The 23,902-nt window shown below is 47.9% G+C and overlaps 1 protein-coding gene across 1 annotated transcript in view; it reads left to right on the forward strand.

Moving 5' to 3' along the window:
- LOC146058640 (transient receptor potential cation channel subfamily M member 2-like) overlaps positions 1–23,902 on the forward strand; it is a 561,103-nt gene that overhangs the window by 238,901 nt on the left and 298,300 nt on the right. Inside the window, exons 18-20 of the mRNA XM_083170913.1 lie at positions 5–133; positions 536–623; positions 13,332–13,413. Coding sequence (XP_083027039.1) covers positions 5–133; positions 536–623; positions 13,332–13,413 — 299 coding nt within the window. The remainder of the gene's footprint in view (positions 1–4; positions 134–535; positions 624–13,331; positions 13,414–23,902) is intronic.

Genomic DNA, 23,902 nt, shown 5'->3' on the forward strand with positions numbered 1-23,902 from the left:
TACGTGTGCTGGATGAAGGTCAGGAGTCATCGCTACTGTCCTGGGAATCTTACATGAAGGACAACTACCAACAAATGCAGCAGCAGCAGAATGAGCAGAGTCAGGAAAATCTGGTGAAGGGAACGGCCGAGAGGTAAATCTCCACGTCCTTTTGCCTCTTTGTTATTGCAACATCTTTGTTAAAACAGACTCAAGACTTTCCTGTTTACTCAAGAATTTCTTTCATTCCCTTTAGTATTGTTTATGAAAAGTTTTTCTGTACTTCAATATTCCTGTACTGTATTACATTTATTCTATCTGTAAAGCACCTTGAGTCCTATTGGAGAAAAAGTACTATATAAATACAATAATTATTATAACACAACCATATAGAAAGCTGATAGATCTGCGCTACAAATATTAGTGGACGTCCAGCACTATGGAAGCCTGATTTGCTGGCCACCTGGTGGTGCTAGTGCCAGGGGGATCTAGATGTAATGCATGTGGTTAGTATAGTTACTAATCTATAATGTTTCCATTCTGTCCCCCCATGCAGTGTGTCTGCAGTGCTACGTCTGTTACAGATGGAGAAAGGGGGCGACGGTCACCAGCTTGATGGACGGCTGTCAGCGCTAGAGGAGCAGGTGAGACAATGACCTGCCATTTATAGACTGCTCATGTTGTGCATCTGCACCTGACAGAGGCTTCTGATCCTCTCCTGACACTTTCCTGAGGTTCATACTAAGAGTAACAATCTATATATAACAGTCATCTATTAAACATCTCAAAGAGATCTCACTTCTGCCACCTATATCACATATACAAAATAACGTGTATTTCCTCCTTCGGGTTCCATGGTCCCAAGGGGTGACATTGGGGTTGTAGGCAGTTCTGAGGACCGTGGCACCAATCAGCAAAGCTTTCAGGGTTCCCAGGAATCACGGCACCTCTCGCATATAACCCCGCCTCCATGCCTTGCTCATCAGTTTTTTGTTGGTGCCAGCAGGAAGCAGGAGCACCTTTATTTTCAGCAGGTATGTTTTTACACTGTGCAACGTTACCGCTGCTGGGCTGCCTGCGCTGTCAGTCACACTGACGACAGCGCGGCAGCGCCATCCCCCTGCTGGTGCCGAAACTTCCCCATGACCGTGGTCAAGAGGGGTATTCGGCGAGGTGGAGCCCAGTGCCTAGCACCGCCGGACACCGCTAACCTCCGACAGCATGGCCGGAGCACAGGGACAGGTAAGGCTCTCTGTGAGACCTACTGTGGCTACGACCTGGGCCGCAAAGGCTATTCTGCCATGGCTCCTGGTTGTGGCAGATGAATTACCCATTGATACATCGGAAGATGCCAGACTGTGTGTGTCTCATATTAAGCAGGCCGTAATATATATAATGGAGGCATTGTCTGACGCAGGAGTCCTAGCAGCACAGGCATTTGCAAACTCATGGTTGCAGGACAGAAAACAGAGAGTTGTAGTAAACGGAGTAAAGTCAAAGGAGGGAAAGGTTACAAGTGGAGTACCCCAGGGATCTGTACTTGGACCAGTGCTTTTTAATATCTTTATTGGTGATATTGCAAATTGAATTGAGGGTAAAATGTGCCTTTTTGCAGATGACACAAAGGTATGCAACAGGGTAGACACACCAGGAGGGGTAAAACAAATGATTGAGGATCTAGGCAGATTAGAGAAATGGTCAAGAGAATGGCAACTACAGTTTAATGCCAAAAAATGCAAAATCATGCACTTGGGTCTCAGAAATCCAAAGACTCAATATAGTATAAATGGCACTATAATGGAAACTACTGAGGAAGAGAGGGATCTAGGTGTCACTATTTCAGGGGACTTAAAGGCAGGTAGGCAATGTAACAAAGCAATGAAGAAGGCAAGTCAGATGCTTGGTTGCATAGGGAGAGGTATCAGTAGTAGAAAGAAAGAAGTAATAATGCCACTGTATAGGTCATTGGTACGACCTCACCTAGAGTACTGTGTTCAGTTCTGGAGGCCATATCTCCAGAAGGATATAAATACATTAGAGACTGTACAAAGAAGGGCAACTAAAATGGTGCATGGCCTACATCACAAAACGGACCAGGAAAGACTAAAATATCTTAATATGTATACTTTAGAGCAGAGAAGGGAAAGGGGGGACATAATAGAAACTTTCAAATATATCAAGGGCTTTAACAAGGTACAGGTGGGAGACATTCTTCACAGGAAGAGGAGCAGCAGAACACGAGGACATGCACTGAAACTAGAGGGAGGAAGATTCAGGGGAAATTTGAGGAAGAATTACTTCACAGAAAGAGTAGTAGATAAGTGGAATAGCCTCCCATCAGAGGTGGTAGAGGCAAATACAGTAGTACAATTTAAACATGCTTGGGATAGGCATATTGATATCCTTACAAAAAAATAAGGATCAAATATGGTTTGAGGTAACATGTTTAAAAAAGGGGCAGACTAGATGGGCCAAGTAGTTCTTATCTGCCGTCAAATTCTATGTTTCTATGTTTCTAACTCTGTATTGGCACGTCATATCCTGTGGCTATGGCCCTGGAAGGCTGACCTATAGTCTAAAAAGACACTAGAAATGTTACCATTTAAGGGGGATGTTTTGTTTGGGGAAGAGCTCAATAAAATTGTAGCCTCCCTGTCAGCAGCTAAGACTGCATGCCTTCCCTCCGCTCTCCCTTGGAGACCTAAAACTACACCTTTTCAGTCCTTTCTTCCCCAAGGTAAAGCGAGTGGCCAGTCCTTTCCTCACACTTCAACCCAAGCCTGGGCCACTAGACAACCCCCAGCCAAACCAGACAAACCTGCAGCATGATGGGGTGGGCCTCCCACTGGGGGACCCCAAAGTGGGATGCAGTCTTCTACTCTTCACACAGCAGTGGCTCACCTGGGCAAGAGAAGTTGTGTCAAGGGGATACTCCATCTCGCTCAAAAGAACCCCCCACAAAAGTTATTTTGTACAGGCCTCCCTCACAATCCGCAAAAAGCGGAACAATTATTGTAAATATTGGCCTCCCTGTTGTGGTCTCAGGTGATTATACCAGTCCCTCAACACCAGCGAGGGATAGGTTTTTACTCTACCCTGTTTCTAGTCCCAAAACCAAACAGGACTTACAGGCCCATACTAAATTTTAAGGCACTCAACAAATTTGTGAGGGTGCCAAAATTCTGCATGGAAACCCTGAGGACAATAGTTCTAGCATTAGAACAGGGGGATTACATGGTCTCCCTGGATGTACGGGATGCATATCTACATGTACCCATACTTTCTTCACACCAGAGATTTCTCCAATTTGCGATTATGTTCCGGCATTTTTAATTCCAGGCCATTCCATTCGGCTTGACCACTGCCCCATGGGTGTTTACCAAGGTGATGGCAGTAATGGCGGCATATCTGCATCTCCAGGGGATCAGAGTATTTTCCTACTTGGACGATTTGCTCCTCATAGCAAAGTCACCGGTAGTGCTATTAGCACATCTACAAACAACGATTGCTGTTCTCCAACAGCACGGTTGGCTCCTCAATTGGGAGAAGTCCTCCCTCACTCAGTCACATCAGATGCGGCACCTGGGTGCTAGTCTAGACTCCCAGACACAGAGATTGTTCCTACCAGGGGACAAGTGTCAATCTCTACAACAAAGTATACGCCTCTTCTTACAGAGACCCAAAGTATCCATCCATCTGGCAATGCAAATCCTGGACCTAATGGTATCAACATTACTTATGGTCAAGTGGGCACAATTTCACTCCCCCTGCAACGCCTGATCCTTTGGAGATGGGGCGGACAACATCAGTGCATAAGGACCACGTTCATGGCACTGACTCCAGAGGTTCAGATATCACTCCAGTGGTGGCTACAAATGCCTCACTTGAACCATGGATGTCCTTTCTGGTTCACAGATTGGATTCTCCTCACTACCAACACCAGCCTAAGAGGCTGGGGAGTAGTAGTAGAATCCCGGTTGTTGCAAGGCATATGGTCCAAGCTGGAAACAGGCCTGTCCATCAATGTCCTGGAGCTTTGAGCAGTGTACAACGCTCTCATTTGCTCACAGGATCTCCTTGAAGGCTAATCGGTAAAAGTCAGGTCAGACAACACCACAACAGTGGTATACATAAACCATCAGGGGGCACCTGCAGCGCAGGAGCCATGCGAGAAGTGTCAAAATCCTAACTTGGGTGGAACAACAGCTACTGGCACTGTTGGCAGCGTTCATACTAGGAATTCTAAAGTGGGAAGACGTTCATCGGTGGAGTGGTCACTCCACCCAGAAGTCTTCTCCCTCCTGGTGAGCCATTGGGGCCTTCCAGATGTGGATCTCATGGCGTCCTGTCGCAACAACAAAACGATAGTGTACGGGTCGTGGTCCAGGTATCCTCAAGCCAGCTTCGTGGATGCTCTGTCAGTTCCATGGAACTTTCATCTTCTCTATGTTTTTCATCCGGTGTCTATGATACCCAGAGTAATTCGGAAATTCAAACAAGAAGGCAGGGATCACATTCTGACAACCCCCGCCTGGCTTCAACGTCAATTGGTATGTAGACGTACAACAGCTGTCAGTACATCAGCCGTTCAAGGTGCCACTATGACCAAACCTGCTCAGTCAGGGTCCTTGTCTACACCCAGACCTTCCGCACCTGTCTTTGACGGCATGGTGCTTGAAACTGCCATACTAATTGAGAAAGGTTTTTCTGCAACGGATATACAAACAGTGATCAAAGCACATAAACCTGCATTGGCAAGGATTTACTACAGGGTCTTGCGGGAAGGGTCTGGCACACTTCCTACAAGTATGACACAAAAGTGGTCAAAACTGCTAGAGTCCTTACTTTTCTACAGAGGGGATTAGGTATAGGTTTAAGGTTAGCCTCGCTTAAGGTGCATATCTCGGCTCTGTCCATCTAGTTTCAAGGGAAGATTACTTTTATTTCAAATATATGTACTTTCATCTAGGGTGTCATACATACACAAACACCATATGCTCCTCCAACGACACCATGGGACTTGTCCCTGATGTTACAGGCTCTGGCCAAGCCTCCCTTCGAACCACTTTGCTCTGTAGAATATAAGTGGTTTACAGCTAAGACTGTGTTCCTTTTGGCAATTGCATCTGCCAGACGCATATCGGATAGGGCGGTGCTAAGAATGGTGAGCTTCCCACCTGCCCAAACTAGTCTCCACGTTTCACATAAATCAGGAGATAGTGGTCCCCGCGTTTAATTTGGATGTTCTCTGTCTGGCTGAACGCTCCTTGGATGTAGTTAGGGCTCTAACTATATATCTGGACCGCACTGCCTCCATCAGGAAATCAGACTCCCACTTTGTACTATATGGTTTTCACAAAAAGGGCTGGCCAGCAAGCAAACAAACGGTTGGTCACTGGATTTGTATGGTCATTCTGCAAGCTAATCTCCCTCTACCATTGTCAGTAAATGCACATTTTACCAGATTGGTAGGTCCATCATGGGCGGCATGCCGCAGGGCATCCTCTGAACAACTGTGCAAGGCTGCAACGTGGTCATCTGTTCATACCTTCACAAAGTTCTATGCATTTGAGAAGTTCACCTCCCAGGATGCTTCCTTTAGTCCTCGGGTCCTTCTGACACCTCAGGCAGGTACCCTCCCTTGAGTACTGCTTTTGGACATCCCCGATGTCAACCTGTGGACCATAGAACCCAAAGAAAACAAGAGTTATGGTAGACCTACCTTGGGTTAACTCTCTCTCTTTGAGGCACCCACCCTTAATTAAGCCTGAGGTATTACTTTGTGATACACAAATTGTGACTTCCATAACCTAAGCCAGGTCGTCCTTCACTCTATGTATGTGTGAGTAAGTGCACTGTCATGCTCTTGTCTATCTTCTTCCGTCTCCGCTATTGGCTGGCTAAAAAAAATGATGAGCTTGGCATGGAGGTGGGGTTCTATGGGAGAGGAGCTGTGCATCCTGGGAAACCGGAAAGCTTTTCTGGTTGGTGCCACGGTCCTCTGAACTGCATCCAACCCCCGATGTCACCCTGTGGGTACCATGAACCTCGAAGAAAGCAAGTTAACCCAAGAAAGGTCTACCATAACTCTTGTTATCAACATCAATCAGTATTCCCACTGATTTCCATGACATTACCAATCATAAAGAAACATTGGAGTTGAACCTCTATCACCAATAAGCAACAATGATGAACAAAACCTTCAAATGGAACCTTTGCAATTCTGGTTATTACTACATCCCCCGACCTTACAGAGAGGCTGTTAGCAGTCCCTCCTCTGTGCCCCCCACCAACCGGAGAGGACACTACAAGCTCTTGAATGGCAAAGGTTAACGCATTGAATCTTTCCCCTTCAGTGTTCCAGAGTCCGCTCTGGTTCTTACCCGTTCCGTAATTATTGTCGGGGGCTAATTTACAGATGAGGGTGCCCAAGGCACAGTAAAGACTGCCTCTTCTAATATTATATTTTTCATTGATTAAAATACCTCATTAGATGAGTCAATTTAATAGAATAATTAAAAGCCACTATCTTATTTTTCATTCTGTGCACATAATTGCTAAGCAGGATAGCTCACAGAGCAGTACGTGCATGTCCTACCCATTTAAACTCCATGCAAGGTGCCATGTGGTACAGTACTTACAAAATCTTTAGCATTTTCTAGTACATATTGGGCTAATAATATCAAAACAAGCATCAACCCCTCGACAAGTGCTGGCCAAGGGTAATTACTGTTCAGGCAGTGGGTGTAACTCAGTTCCATCCCGTTTCCCTCACTACTGTGTCTATAACATTGAGAGTAAGTGAGTTTTCAACAAAAAGATACCCGATTCCAGTGGGGGTAGCGCTGTGTCTATTGAGGCTAACTGTTTAAGGAAACTGTATCAATGAAATGAGATACTTTAAAATGTATTTAATATCTCTCTAACTCTCGCCCTGGTGACTATAACCTCCCCCCATACAGCATAACCCTAACTGTCCACCTAGTAAACGTAACTCTCCTCAAACAACCCAACCTCAAATGTACCTCTAGTAACCCTATTGTCTCCCCATACAGCCTAACCCTAACTATCCTCCTAGTAACTCTAACCTCCCCCCATACAGGCTAGCACTAACTCTCCAACTAGTAGCCCTAACCTCCGCCATACAGCCTAGCACTAACTCTCCCCCTAGTAACCATAACCTCCCCCCATACAGCCTAACCCTAACTCTCCCCCTAGTAACCCTAACCTCCCCCCATACAGCCTAGCACTAACTCTCCCCCTAGTAACCATACATTCCCCCCATACAGCCTAACCCTAACTCTCCCCCTAGTAACCATAAATTCCCCCCATACAGCCTAACCCTAACTCTCCCCCTAGTAACCCTAACCTCCCCCGATACAGGCTAGCCCTAACTCTCCACCTAGCAACCCTAACCTCCCCCCTTATACAGGCTAGCCCTAACTCTCCCCCTAGTAACAATAAATTCTCCCCATACAGCCTAGCCCTAACTCTCCCCCTAGTTACCCTAACATCCCCCATACAGCCTAACCCTAACTCTCCTCCTAGTAACCCTAACCTCCCCCCATACAGGCTAGCCCTAACTCTCCCCCTTGTAACCATAAATGCCCCCCATACAGCCTAGCCCTAACTTTCCTCCTAGTAATCCTAACCTCCCCCCATACATCCTAACCCTTACTCTCCCCCTAGTAACCCTAACCTCCCTCATACAGCCTAACCCTAACTCTCCCCCTAGAAACCCTATCGTCTCCCCATACAGCCTAACCCTAACTCTCCTCCTAGTAACCCTAATCTCCCCCCATACAGCCTAACCCTAACTCTCCCCCTAGTAACCCTAACCTCCCCCATACAGCCTAGCCCTAACTCTCCCTCTAGTAACCATAAATTCCCCCCATACAGCCTAACCCTAACTCTCCCCCTAGTAACCCTAACCTCCCCCAATACAGGCTAGCCCTAACTCTCCCCCTAGCAACCCTAACCTCCCCCCATACAGGCTAGCCCTAACTCTCCCCCTAGTAATCCTAACCTCCCCCCATACAGCCTTACCCTAACTATCCTCCTAGTAACCCTAACATCCCCCATACAGCCTAACCCTAACTCTCCCCCTTGTAACCCTAACCTCCCTCATACAGCCTAACCCTAACTCTCCCTCTTGTAACCCTAACCTCCCTCATACAGCCTAACACTAACTCTCCCCCTAGTAACCCTAACCTCACTCCATACAGCCTAGCCCTAACTCTCCCCCTAGTAACCCTAATCTCCCCCCATACAGCCTAACCCTAACTCTCCAACTAGTAACCCTAACCTCCCCCATACAGCCTAGCCCTAACTCTCCCCCTAGTAACCCTAACCTCCCCCATACAGCCTAACCCTAACTCTCCTCCTAGTAATCCTAACCTCCCCCATACATCCTAGCCCTAACTCTCCCCCTAATAACCCTAACCTCCCCCATACAGCCTAACCCTAACTCTCCTCCTAGTAATCCTAACCTCCCCCATACAGCCTAGCCCTAACTCTCCCCCTTATAACCCTAACCTCCCCCGATACAGGCTAGCCCTAACTCTCCCCCTAGTAACCCTAACCTCCCCCATAGTGCCTAACTCTCCCCCTAGTAAACCTGACCTCCTCCCATACAGGCTAGCCCTAACTCTCCCCCTAGTAACCATAAATTCCCCCCATACAGCCTAGCCCTAACTCTCCCCCTAGTAATCCTAACCTCCCCCCATACATCCTAACTCTTACTCTCCCCCTAATAACCCTAACCTCGCCCATGCAGGCTAGCCCTAACTCTCCCCCTAGTAACCCTAACTCTCCCCCTAGTAACCCTGACATCCCCCCTACAGGCTAGCCCTAAATCTCCCCTTAGTAACCATAAATTGGCCCCATACAGCCTAGCCCTAACTCTCCCCCTAGTAACCCTGACCTTCCCCATACAGCATAGCCCTAACTCTCCCCCTAGTAACCCTTACCTCCCCCATAGTGCCTAACCCTAACTCTCCCCCTAGTAACCCTAACCTCCCCCACACAGCCTTACACTAACTTCCCCCCTAGTAACCCTAACCTCCCCCCATACAGGCTAGCCCTAACTCTCCCCCTAGTAACCCTAACCTTCCCCATACAGGCTAGCCCTAACTCTCCCACTAGTAACCCTAACTCTCCCCCTAGTAACCCTGACCTCCCCCCATACATCCTAGCCCTAACTCTCCCCCTAGTAATCCTAACCTCCCCCCATACATCCTAACCCTTACTCTCCCCCTAGTAACCCCAACCTCCCCCATGCAGGCTAGCCCTAACTCTCCCCCTAGTAACCCTAACTCTCCCCCTAGTAACCCTGACATCCCCCCCATACAGGCTAGCCCTAAATCTCCCCCTAGTAACCATAAATCCCCCCATACAGCCTAGCCCTAACTCTACCCATAGTAATCCTAACCTCCCCCATACAGGCTAGCCCTAAATCTCTCCCTAGTAACCATAAATTCCCCCCATACAGCCTAGCCCTAACTCTCCCCCTAGTAATCCTAACCTTCCCCATACAGCCTTACAGTAACTCTCCCCCTAGTAACCCTAACCTCCCCCATAGTGCCTAACTCTCCCCCTAGTAAACCTGACCTCCTCCCATACAGGCTAGCCCTAAATCTCCCCCTAGTAACCATAAATTCCCCCCATACATCCTAACTCTTACTCTCCCCCTAATAACCCTAACCTCCCCCATGCAGGCTAGCCCTAACTCTCCCCCTAGTAACCCTAACTCTCCCTCTAGTAACCCTGACATCCCCCCTACAGGCTAGCCCTAAATCTCCCCTTAGTAACCATAAATTCCCCCCATAGTGCCTAACCCTAACTCTCCCCCTAGTAACCATAACCTCCCCCATACAGCCTAACCCTAACTCTCCCCCTAGTAACCCTAACCTCCCCCCATACAGGCTAGCCCTAACTCTCCCCCTAGTAACCCTAACCTCCCCCATACAGGCTAGCCCTAACTCTCCCCCTAGTAACCCTAACTCTCCCCCTAGTAACCCTGACCTCCCCCCATACATCCTAGCCCTAACTCTCCCCCTAGTAATCCTAACCTCCCCCCATACATCCTAACTCTTACTCTCCCCCTAATAACCCTAACCTCCCCCATGCAGGCTAGCCCTAACTCTCCCCCTAGTAACCCTGACATCCCCCCTACAGGCTAGCCCTAAATCTCCCCTTAGTAACCATAAATTCCCCCTATACAGCATAGCCCTAACTCTCCCCCTAGTAACCCTAACCTCCCCCATAGTGCCTAACCCTAACTCTCCCCCTAGTAACCCTAACCTCCCCCACACAGCCTTACACTAACTACCCCCCTAGTAACCCTAACCTCCCCCCATACAGTCTAGCCCTAACTCTCCCCCTAGTAACCCTAACCTCCCCCATACAGCCTAACCCTAACTAGCCCCCTAGTAACCCTAACTCTCCCCCTAGTAACCTGACCACCCCCCATACAGGCTAGCCCTAACTCTCCCCCTAGTAACCATAAATTCCCCCCATACAGCCTAGCCCTAACTCTCCCCCTAGTAACCCTAACCTCCCCCATACAGCCTTACACTAACTCTCCCCCTAGTAACCCTAACCTCCCCCATACAGCCTTACACTAACTCTCCCCCTTGTAACCCTAACCTCCCCCATACAGCCTTACACTAACTCTCCCCCTAGTAACCCTAACCTCCCCCATACAGCCTATCTCTAACTCTCCCCCTAGTAACCCTAACCTCCCCCATACAGCCTATCTCTAACTCTCCCCCTAGTAACCCTAACCTCCCCCATACAGCCTTACACTAACTCTCCCCCTAGTAGCCCTAACCTCCCCCCATACAGCCTTACACTAACTCTCCCCCTAGTAACCCTAACCTCCCCCATACAGCCTATCCCTAACTCTCCCCCTAGTAACCCTAACCTTCCCCATACAGCCTTACACTAACTCTCCCCCTAGTAACCCTAACCTCCCTCCATACAGCCTTACACTAACTCTCCCCCTAGTGACCCTAACCTCCCCCATACAGCCTAACCCTAACTCTCCCCCTAGTAACCCTAACCTCCCCCATACAGCCTTACACTAACTCTCCCCCTAGTAACCCTAACCTCCCCATACAGCCTTACACTAACTCTCCCCCTAGTAACCCTAACCTCCCCCCCATACAGCCTTACACTAACTCTCCCCCTAGTAACCCTAACCTCCCCCATACAGCCTAACCCTAACTCTCCCCCTTGTAACCCTAACCTCCCCCATACAGCCTTACACTAACTCTCCCCCTAGTAACCCTAACCTCCCTCATACAGCCTTACACTAACTCTCCCCGTAGTAATCCTAACCTCCCCCAATACAGCCTTACACTAACTCTCCCCCTAGTAACCCTAACCTCCCCCCATACAGCCTAACCCTAACTCTCCCCCTAGTAATCCTAACCTCCCCCCATACAGCCTAACCCTAACTCTCCCCCTAGTAACCCTAACCTCCCCCATACAGCCTTACCCTAACTCTCCCCCTAGTAACCCTAACCTCCCTCCATACAGCCTATCTCTAACTCTCCCCCTAGTAGCCCTAACCTCCCCCATACAGCCTAACCCTAACTTTCCCCCTTGTAACCCTAACTCTCCCCCTAGTAACCCTAACCTCCCCCCATACAGCCTAACCCTAACTCTCCCCCTAGTAACCCTAACCTCCCTCCATACAGCCTAACCCTAACTAGCCCCCTAGTAACCCTAACCTCCCCCATACAGCCTAACCCTAACTCTCCCCCTAGTAACCCTAACCTCCCACATACAGCCTATCTCTAACTCTCCCCCTAGTAACCCTAACCTCCCCCCATACAGCCTAACCCTAACTATCCCCCTAGTAACCCTAACCTCCCCCATACAGCCTATCTATAACTCTCCCCCTAGTAACCCTAACCTCCCCCCATACAGCCTATCTCTAACTCTCCCCCTAGTAACCCTAACCTCCCCCCATACAGCCTAACCCTAACTCTCCCCCTAGTAACCCTAACCTCCCCCCATACAGCCTAACCCTAACTCTCCCCCTAGTAACCCTAACCTCCCCCCATACAGCCTAACCCTAACTCTCCCCCTAGTAACCCTAACCTCCCCCCATACAGCCTAACCCTAACTCTCCCCCTAGTAACCCTAACCTCCCCCATACAGCCTATCTCTAACTCTCCCCCTAGTAACCCTAACCTCCCCCCATACAGCCTAACCCTAACTCTCCCCCTAGTAACCCTAACCTCCCTCCATACAGCCTAACCCTAACTCTCCCCCTAGTAACCCTAACCTCCCCCCATACAGCCTAACCGTCACTCTCCCCCTAGTAACCCTAACCTCCCCTATACAGCATAACCCTAGGGGGGCAAGCAGACAGACACACAGGGGGATGCAGAGAGGCAGTGGACGCTCTGGATGGTGAGACGACCAGAGAGCCGGAAGCATAGGGGAAGCCGGGCAGCAGTGGGTGTACATAGAAAACACCCACATACAAATGAATGGACAGCCAGTGATTGGCTGAGAGCTCTGAGGGGCAGATTTATTAAGCTTGGAGAAGAGATAAACTGGAGAAAAAGCGGAGAAAAGGTAAAAGTAGATAAAGCACCAGCCAATCAGCTCCCAACTGTCCTTTTCAAACACAACTGATTGGCTGGTGCTTTATCTCCTTTTACCTTTTCTCCGCTTTATCTCCAGTTTATCTCTTCTCCAAGCTTAATAAATCTGCCCCTGACACAGCTACCTGCCCGCCCTCATTCTGCACATAAGATTTATTATCGGACGGGATGTCTGCACATACGATTTGGGCCGATCCATCCGAATCGGGTGAAATCGGGCCTGAATCGCATAGTGATTGACAGGCGGCGGGCATTTGAGGGCGGAATGCCGGCATTTTCTGGAAGTTTCATGGCAAATGCAGGCATTGCCCTTCCGTTGGGGGGGGGCTGGTGACATCCGCAGCGGCCGCCTTCTCCCCACAATGATCGCAGGGCAGAGTACATCTCGACTCGTTTCTTGTGATCAGGGAGAAATCCACTCGATGGTGAGTGATTGTGAATGGATTTCCCCGTGTGTGCGGCTGTAAATGCATTCACAGTCGTGCGCAAGGGCAGGGGGGACTCTGGCACGGCGTTCACCGGATTGCTGGGCTCCGAACACTCGCACAGATGTAATCGCAATCAGATGTAAATCAGGCCCATTATATCCACAAACTTTGTTCCAGATGTTGACTTTTCTGATGTGAATATTGGAACCATGTGACGTTTCTAACTGTATGACATTACGGGACAGGACAGGTGTGCGGGATATCCCTGTGTATATACCTAATAATGCCCCTATCTCTGTGACAGATGGAGCAGTCCTCACAGTACCTCGCCTGGATCATATCTGCACTTACAGAGAACGGCTATAGCAGCAAAACCCGCATGTTAGGTAAGAGACCGCCATTGGACGCCCATGTCCTATAGGGAGATATTATTAGGGTGCGCACTCGGGGTATGCCCATGTACTATAGGGAGATATTATTAGGGTGCGCACTCGGGGTACGCCCATGTACTATAGGGAGATATTATTAGGGTGCGCACTCGGGGTACGCCCATGTCCTATAGGGAGATATTATTAGGGTGCGCACTCGGGGTACGCCCATGTACTATAGGGAGATATTATTAGGGTGCGCACTCGGGGTACGCCCATGTACTATAGGGAGATATTATTAGGGTGCGCACTCGGGGTACGCCCATGTCCTATAGGGAGATATTATTAGGGTGCGCACTCGGGGTACGCCCATGTAATATAGGGAGATATTATTAGGGTGCGCACTCGGGGTACGCCCATGTACTATAGGGAGATATTATTAGGGTGCGCACTCGGGGTACGCCCATGTACTATAGGGAGATATTATTAGGGTGCGCACTCGGGGTACGCCCATGTCCTATAGGGAGATATTATTAGGGTGCGCACTCGGACACTTTGCAGGATATCATTTTGGATCTATATTATTTCTTTTAGTTTATTATTATTTTTTTTTGTTCCTGCATTATTATTGGTGTTATTAATTATTATTATTATTATTATTATTATTATTATTATTATTATTATTATTATGTGTACAGATGGAGCCGGCCTTAGTGTTGCTGGCGAATCGCCAGCAGCATACTGCTGGCGATCCGCCAGCAACACAGCGCTCCATCTGACTGAGACGCGCGTGCGTCTCCCACGCACGCGCGTCTCAGTATCCGCGCGGCGGGGCAGACGCAATACTGTCCGCCTCCCACTTGAGGGGGCTGGGGGGGACCCGAGGCACTGCGGGGGGTGCGGTCGCCCGGTGTGGGCACCGGGCGACCGAGGGCAGCACCGTCGGAAGGGTGCGCGCGCGTCCCCTTCCGGCATACAGATGGCGCGGGGCAGGGGATGGCGGCTGGCGTCGCCATCGCCATCCCCTGCAAAGATGAATCCCGCTACATCTGTATATCCGCTGCCTAGGTAAATGCCGCCCCACTAAACACAAACACCCCCCCCCCACCATCCAAATCTCTGTGATACTATGTGTGTGGATATGTAGCCTACACATCCGCTCGCATGAGGCCGCACAGAGGAAAAACCATTCAATACTTTTATCTTGCACGGAGTTGATGGGGGAGGTGCTAACGTCATATGATGGGCGCGTTTCCACCATTTTTGAAGGGCACACCCATGAAACACTGGGCGGGCCCGTCGGAGCGCTCCCTGCCGGTCACTCACGCAGCGAGCACCCTGACAAATTACAAATTAGCCGAAGGCGAATGCTGCCAGGGTTTGCACATGCGCATAATCTCACATGCGTATGTGTAGTCCACCACCATCGGCCGGAGGAGCACAGCCTGCAGGTCTTAATCTCCCCCAATATTGTTGTTAGGGAAAAAGGTTGCACCGAGGTAGCTGGATGACAATGTCAAGTGACACAAGTGGGCGGCACAAACACATGGCCCATCTAGGAGTGGCCCTGCATCAAGACAAGTGGGTGGAACAAACTTGTGGCCCATCTAGGAGTGGCCCTGCATCAACACATGTTGGTGGCACAAACACATGGCCCATCTAGGAGTGGCCCTGTATCAACACAAGTGGGTGGAACAAACTTGTGGCCCATCTAGAAGTGGCCCTGCTTCATCACATGTTGGTGGCACAAACACGTGGCCCATCTAGGAGTGGCCCTGCAGCGGCAGACAGGATGGCCCCAAATACTTAACCCCGACACCCCCAGATATATGAAATGATTCATCTCCAAAACCAAAGTCAACATAGATGAAATAAAGTTAGTAGGTGGAGTGGACCATCATACATCCCTCTCTACTGCAGCAATGCCTTCTTTATGGGGTATAACAGTATAAAGAAAGCATGCATCCATAGAGGCCAGTATCCAATCGTCAGATACGGGACCTAAGGCATTGATTCAGGCACAGGACCTAAGGTTTATGCCAATACATTTATGAATTGATATGATCAAGGACACATCTTAAACTAGTACTCTGCCAATATAGTATTCCTCCGTAGATTCATTGATGACATTTTTGTGCTGTGGAGGGGTAATAGTGATTAATTTCATTAAATGGTGGACACTTTAAACTCCCTCAAATCACCTATTCGATTTACGGCAACAGCAGATGAGTCAGTTTATGTCAGTCAGTTTATGAGCAGACTAGCAAAAATCCTATGTATCCTAGAAAGAGATGGATATTTTGATTCTTCAGCCCACCTTATCAGGATGGATTGATGAAATGATAGCAGCATTTCTGAGGGTTGATACTCCCATCTGTCCTGTATTGTAGTCATTGGCCAAAGTGCATAAAAGGTTGGTAAGACCCCTTGGTAGGCCCATCATCTCTGCCAGGGGGTCTCTGATGCAACCTATGGCACAGTTTGTAGATCAGGTACTGCAGCCCGTGGTAAGATCTGTCCCAAGCTATATCCGTGACACTCCTGACTTTTTGTCGAAGATCAAGGAAATTGATACCATAGGGACATGGATGTTTCATCCCTATACATCTATTGGTAACCATAGCAATCCCTTCCATGTGCGGTAATAATGCTCATGGAAGGGATTGATGCGGTTACCAATAGATTGGTAAGAGCTAAACACAACACACAAACAGTTGAATTTATTTGTACTCTAATTGAACAGGTTCTTACCAATAATCATTTCCTACATGGTAATAATCACTATATACAATGCAAAAGGACCGCCATGGGCTCTAACTAAGCCCCAGTTTACGCTAATATTTTTATGGTGGAATACGAAGAGAAACAGATCTTAGGAGTATATGGTGAGAATATTATATACCTATCGCTTTATCGATGACATATTCCTGATGTGATGAGGCACTATAATGCCATTCGATGAGATGTTACACGATCTATTCAGTCACCAACAAAAGACCGATGATAGCTTATTGTCGAGGACAGATGCTATGAGACATGTTTATGAGAACAACACTGAATTTCAGGGATACAGCAAATAAACAGTGGTTGAGACCCACATGGATGGGTTGCTACAAATGCATGGGGTGCACCGCCTGCTAGTCAATAAACATCGGTGAGTTCTTCAATTATCCCCACAGTGGTCGAGAAATTAAGATCAAATATAGATTGACCTGTTCATCGGACCATTTGATATATCTTTTCATATGCCCATGCGGATTAACCTCCGTTGGGAAAATAGTTTGTTCCTTTAAAGAACGGTCAAACATCGGTCTAATATTAGAGCTGCTGTGGTAACGAAATCTAGCGACAAGCAGTAGCGCTGCCCTTCTTGGATAAACAACACGCACTTTTATCTTTAAAAAGTATCATCATTGACCACGTGCCTATACTGGAGAGGGGTGGAGATCACGCTACAGTAGGTTACTTTTATGGAAATAAGCCCGGTGGATATATTCCCTGGATAATATTAGCCCAAGGGGCCTTGATGAGTACAATTTTTTGAGGTGTTTTTTGTGAACGCATGACACTATTCTTCCCATGGAATGGACTTTCTGATTTGTCCAATAGGGATCTACTATCACTTTAACGCTAGTAATTCTGGGGATGCCAATATAAAATCATGAAACCAGATGTATTTGTATGCTAATATATAATTATTGGAACATGCTCCACATGGTTAAACCAATTGCTCTTTTAAATTGTATATACAGTAGTTTATATATGTTTATTGCTGTATGTCTGTATGTTGTTTAAATAAGTGAAGTGACCTCACATCACTGGGTATACATATGCATAATTTGCTAATTAGAGATAATTATTCTCTGGGCAAAATGCTGTAAGTGAGTATTTCCTCGGCAGGATAGATAGTGCATATTATCATTATAAAACAGACACTTTGTGTGATCAGTTCATCTCAATATTACCCCTTACTATACTTAACACTGAGCGTTGTCAGCTATGCTCATTTGTTGCGTATGTAACAGACAAATGATGATTGACATGTGTTCCAGTTAAGTGGAACGCAGGATGGATGTCAGATATACTAGTTCGAATTACACACGTAATGATGTGCACCTATGAATGGGCGCGCACCATGTTGTGTATGTTGCTATGACTACAACAGTGACCCTCGCTGACCTCCTGCGATGGCCCTTTGTGATGATGTTCACAGGCGGCATACACATGGTGGCGCGTTCCAGTATAGGGGCGCGCACCATGCTGTGATGACGTTCAACTGCGCACCCATGATTGGAGGTGCACTTTGATGACTAGATGTTATGCACGCCTATGCTCAAATATGGTGTACACAACGAAAGGGGTACAGACGATACACACAAGGAGCAATAGGGGACGATTCACGCACACAGATTGGGTACAGTGCATAAACAGATATAACAATATAACACAAACAGGGAAGTATACACTACCTACTCAGAAGGTCGTGGGTTAACTTACAGTGCACACTACCTACTCAGAAGGTCGTGGGTTAACTTACAGTGCACACTACCTACTCAGAAGGTCGTGGGTTAACTTACAGTGCACACTACCTACTCAGAAGGTCGTGGGTTAACTTACAGTACACACTACCTACTCAGAAGGTCGTGGGTTAACTTACAGTGCACACTACCTACTCAGAAGGTCGTGGGTTAACTTACAGTGCACACTACCTACTCAGAAGGTCGTGGGTTAACTTACAGTACACACTACCTACTCAAAAGGTCGTGGGTTAACTTACAGTGCACACTACCTACTCAGAAGGTCGTGGGTTAACTTACAGTGCACACTACCTACTCAGAAGGTCGTGGGCTAACTTACAGTGCACACTACCTACTCAGAAGGTCGTGGGTTAACTTACAGTGCACACTACCTACTCAGAAGGTCGTGGGTTAACTTACAGTGCACACTACCTACTCAGAAGGTCGTGGGTTAACTTACAGTGCACACTACCTACTCAGAAGGTCGTGGGTTAACTTACAGTACACACTACCTACTCAGAAGGTCGTGGGTTAACTTACAGTACACACTACCTACTCAGAAGGTCGTGGGTTAACTTACAGTGCACACTACCTACTCAAAAGGTCGTGGGTTAACTTACAGTGCACACTACCTACTCAGAAGGTCGTGGGTTAACTTACAGTGCACACTACCTACTCAGAAAGTCGTGGGTTAACTTACAGTACACACTACCTACTCAGAAGGTCGTGGGTTAACTTACAGTGCACACTACCTACTCAGAAGGTCGTGGGTTAACTTACAGTGCACACTACCTACTCAGAAGGTCGTGGGTTAACTTACAGTGCACACTACCTACTCAGAAGGTCGTGGGTTAACTTACAGTGCACACTACCTACTCAGAAGGTCGTGGGTTAACTTACAGTGCACACTACCTACTCAGAAGGTCGTGGGTTAACTTACAGTGCACACTACCTACTCAGAAGGTCGTGGGTTAACTTACAGTGCACACTACCTACTCAGAAGGCCGTGGGTTACAGTGCACACTACCTACTCAGAAGGTCGTGGGTTAACTTACAGTGCACACTACCTACTCAGAAGGTCGTGGGTTAACTTACAGTGCACACTACCTACTCAGAAGGTCGTGGGTTAACTTACAGTACACACTACCTACTCAGAAGGTCGTGGGTTAACTTACAGTGCACACTACCTACTCAGAAGGTCGTGGGTTAACTTACAGTGCACACTACCTACTCAGAAGGTCGTGGGTTAACTTACAGTGCACACTACCTACTCAGAAGGTCGTGGGTTAACTTACAGTGCACACTACCTACTCAGAAGGTCGTGGGTTAACTTACAGTGCACACTACCTACTCAGAAGGCCGTGGGTTACAGTGCACACTACCTACTCAGAAGGTCGTGGGTTAACTTACAGTGCACACTACCTACTCAGAAGGTCGTGGGTTAACTTACAGTGCACACTACCTACTCAGAAGGTCGTGGGTTAACTTACAGTGCACACTACCTACTCAGAAGGTCGTGGGTTAACTTACAGTACACACTACCTACTCAGAAGGTCGTGGGTTAACTTACAGTACACACTACCTACTCAGAAGGTCGTGGGTTAACTTACAGTGCACACTACCTACTCAAAAGGTCGTGGGTTAACTTACAGTGCACACTACCTACTCAGAAGGTCGTGGGTTAACTTACAGTGCACACTACCTACTCAGAAAGTCGTGGGTTAACTTACAGTGCACACTACCTACTCAGAAGGTCGTGGGTTAACTTACAGTGCACACTACCTACTCAGAAGGTCGTGGGTTAACTTACAGTGCACACTACCTACTCAGAAGGTCGTGGGTTAACTTACAGTGCACACTACCTACTCAGAAGGTCGTGGGTTAACTTACAGTGCACACTACCTACTCAGAAGGTCGTGGGTTAACTTACAGTGCACACTACCTACTCAGAAGGTCGTGGGTTAACTTACAGTGCACACTACCTACTCAGAAGGTCGTGGGTTAACTTACAGTGCACACTACCTACTCAGAAGGCCGTGGGTTACAGTGCACACTACCTACTCAGAAGGTCGTGGGTTAACTTACAGTGCACACTACCTACTCAGAAGGTCGTGGGTTAACTTACAGTGCACACTACCTACTCAGAAGGTCGTGGGTTAACTTACAGTACACACTACCTACTCAGAAGGTCGTGGGTTAACTTACAGTGCACACTACCTACTCAGAAGGTCGTGGGTTAACTTACAGTGCACACTACCTACTCAGAAGGTCGTGGGTTAACTTACAGTGCACACTACCTACTCAGAAGGTCGTGGGTTAACTTACAGTGCACACTACCTACTCAGAAGGTCGTGGGTTAACTTACAGTGCACACTACCTACTCAGAAGGTCGTGGGTTAACTTACAGTGCACACTACCTACTCAGAAGGTCGTGGGTTAACTTACAGTGCACACTACCTACTCAGAAGGTCGTGGGTTAACTTACAGTGCACACTACCTACTCAGAAGGTCGTGGGTTAACTTACAGTGCACACTACCTACTCAGAAGGTCGTGGGTTAACTTACAGTGCACACTACCTACTCAGAAGGTCGTGGGTTAACTTACAGTGCACACTACCTACTCAGAAGGTCGTGGGTTAACTTACAGTGCACACTACCTACTCAGAAGGTCGTGGGTGAACTTACAGTACACACTACCTACTCAGAAGGTCGTGGGTTAACTTACAGTGCACACTACCTACTCAGAAGGTCGTGGGTTAACTTACAGTGCACACTACCTACTCAAAAGGTCGTGGGTTAACTTACAGTGCACACTACCTACTCAGAAAGTCGTGGGTTAACTTACAGTACACACTACCTACTCAGAAGGTCGTGGGTTAACTTACAGTGCACACTACCTACTCAGAAGGTCGTGGGTTAACTTACAGTGCACACTACCTACTCAGAAGGTCGTGGGTTAACTTACAGTGCACACTACCTACTCAGAAGGTCGTGGGTTAACTTACAGTGCACACTACCTACTCAGAAGGTCGTGGGTTAACTTACAGTGCACACTACCTACTCAGAAGGTCGTGGGTTAACTTACAGTGCACACTACCTACTCAGAAGGCCGTGGGTTACAGTGCACACTACCTACTCAGAAGGTCGTGGGTTAACTTACAGTGCACACTACCTACTCAGAAGGTCGTGGGTTAACTTACAGTGCACACTACCTACTCAGAAGGTCGTGGGTTAACTTACAGTACACACTACCTACTCAGAAGGTCGTGGGTTAACTTACAGTACACACTACCTACTCAGAAGGTCGTGGGTTAACTTACAGTGCACACTACCTACTCAGAAGGTCGTGGGTTAACTTACAGTGCACACTACCTACTCAGAAGGTCGTGGGTTAACTTACAGTGCACACTACCTACTCAGAAGGTCGTGGGTTAACTTACAGTGCACACTACCTACTCAGAAGGTCGTGGGTTAACTTACAGTGCACACTACCTACTCAGAAGGTCGTGGGTTAACTTACAGTGCACACTACCTACTCAGAAGGTCGTGGGTTAACTTACAGTGCACACTACCTACTCAGAAGGTCGTGGGTTAACTTACAGTGCACACTACCTACTCAGAAGGTCGTGGGTTAACTTACAGTGCACACTACCTACTCAGAAGGTCGTGGGTTAACTTACAGTGCACACTACCTACTCAGAAGGTCGTGGGTGAACTTACAGTGCACACTACCTACTCAGAAGGTCGTGGGTGAACTTACAGTGCACACTACCTACTCAGAAGGTCGTGGGTGAACTTACAGTGCACACTACCTACTCAGAAGGTCGTGGGTGAACTTACAGTGCACACTACCTACTCAGAAGGTCGTGGGTTAACTTACAGTGCACACTACCTACTCAGGAGGTCGTGGGTTAACTTACAGTGCACACTACCTACTCAGAAGGTCGTGGGTGAACTTACAGTGCACACTACCTACTCAGAAGGTCGTGGGTGAACTTACAGTGCACACTACCTACTCAGAAGGTCGTGGGTGAACTTACAGTGCACACTACCTACTCAGAAGGTCGTGGGTTAACTTACAGTGCACACTACCTACTCAGAAGGTCGTGGGTTAACTTACAGTGCACACTACCTACTCAGAAGGTCGTGGGTTAACTTACAGTGCACACTACCTACTCAAAAGGTCGTGGGTTAACTTACAGTGCACACTACCTACTCAGAAGGTCGTGGGTTAACTTACAGTGCACACTACCTACTCAGAAGGTCGTGGGCTAACTTACAGTGCACACTACCTACTCAGAAGGTCGTGGGCTAACTTACAGTGCACACTACCTACTCAGAAGGTCGTGGGTTAACTTACAGTGCACACTACCTACTCAGAAGGTCGTGGGTTAACTTACAGTGCACACTACCTACTCAGAAGGTCGTGGGTTAACTTACAGTGCACACTACCTACTCAGAAGGTCGTGGGTTAACTTACAGTGCACACTACCTACTCAGAAGGTCGTGGGTTAACTTACAGTACACACTACCTACTCAGAATGTCGTGGGTTAACTTACAGTACACACTACCTACTCAGAAGGTCGTGGGTTAACTTACAGTGCACACTACCTACTCAGAAGGTCGTGGGTTAACTTACAGTGCACACTACCTACTCAGAAGGTCGTGGGTTAACTTACAGTGCACACTACCTACTCAGAAGGTCGTGGGTTAACTTACAGTACACACTACCTACTCAGAAGGTCGTGGGTTAACTTACAGTGCACACTACCTACTCAGAAGGTCGTGGGTTAACTTACAGTGCACACTACCTACTCAGAAGGTCGTGGGTTTACTTACAGTGCACACTACCTACTCAGAAGGTCGTGGGTTAACTTACAGTGCACACTACCTACTCAGAAGGTCGTGGGTTAACTTACAGTACACACTACCTACTCAGAGGGTCGTGGGTTAACTTACAGTACACACTACCTACTCAGAAGGTCGTGGGTTAACTTACAGTGCACACTACCTACTCAGAAGGTCGTGGGTTAACTTACAGTGCACACTACCTACTCAGAAGGTCGTGGGTTAACTTACAGTGCACACTACCTACTCAGAAGGTCGTGGGTTAACTTACAGTACACACTACCTACTCAGAGGGTCGTGGGTTAACTTACAGTACACACTACCTACTCAGAAGGTCGTGGGTTAACTTACAGTACACACTACCTACTCAGAAGGTCGTGGGTTAACTTACAGTACACACTACCTACTCAGAAGGTCGTGGGTTAACTTACAGTACACACTACCTACTCAGAAGGTCGTGGGTTAACTTACAGTGCACACTACCTACTTAGAAGGTCGTGGGTTAACTTACAGTGCACACTACCTACTCAGAAGGTCGTGGGTTAACTTACAGTGCACACTACCTACTCAGAAGGTCGTGGGTTAACTAACAGTGCACACTACCTACTCAGAAGGTCGTGGGTTAACTTACAGTGCACACTACCTACTCAGAAGGTCGTGGGTTAACTTACAGTGCACACTACCTACTCAGAAGGTCGTGGGTTAACTTACAGTACACACTACCTACTCAGAAGGTAGTGGGTTAACAGACACAAACAAAGACTAGGGAGCTGAGGGCTCTACAGAATGTCTCACTAGTGTGGAGTATATGCTCAGATGTAATAAAGCAGAAACAGTGGAGCGAGATGTTATGCTTCAACACGTGGATAGCAACTAAAGTGCAGTTGCTAAGGGCAACCACTGAACCCCGGAGGGTTACAAGCAAATAAGGCTAGCAGCTCCTAGGCCATAGATGGGAGTAAGGACCGTAGTAGTGTAGCTACAGGCCTAGCCTCACTTGCAGTCCACCGGTTCAGCTTACTGCCACTAAGCTGACACCTGGAAGCACTACACAATGAGGAAGGACAAGGCAGGTCTGGGAGCACAGCCGTAGACTTACTGGATCCACGTGTGGAACAGGGGCCCCAGCAAATCAAATGGC

This window comes from Crinia signifera, chromosome 2 (assembly GCF_055691185.1).
Source record: "Crinia signifera chromosome 2, ASM5569118v1, whole genome shotgun sequence".
In the NCBI taxonomy this organism is placed as follows: Eukaryota; Metazoa; Chordata; class Amphibia; order Anura; family Myobatrachidae; genus Crinia; species Crinia signifera.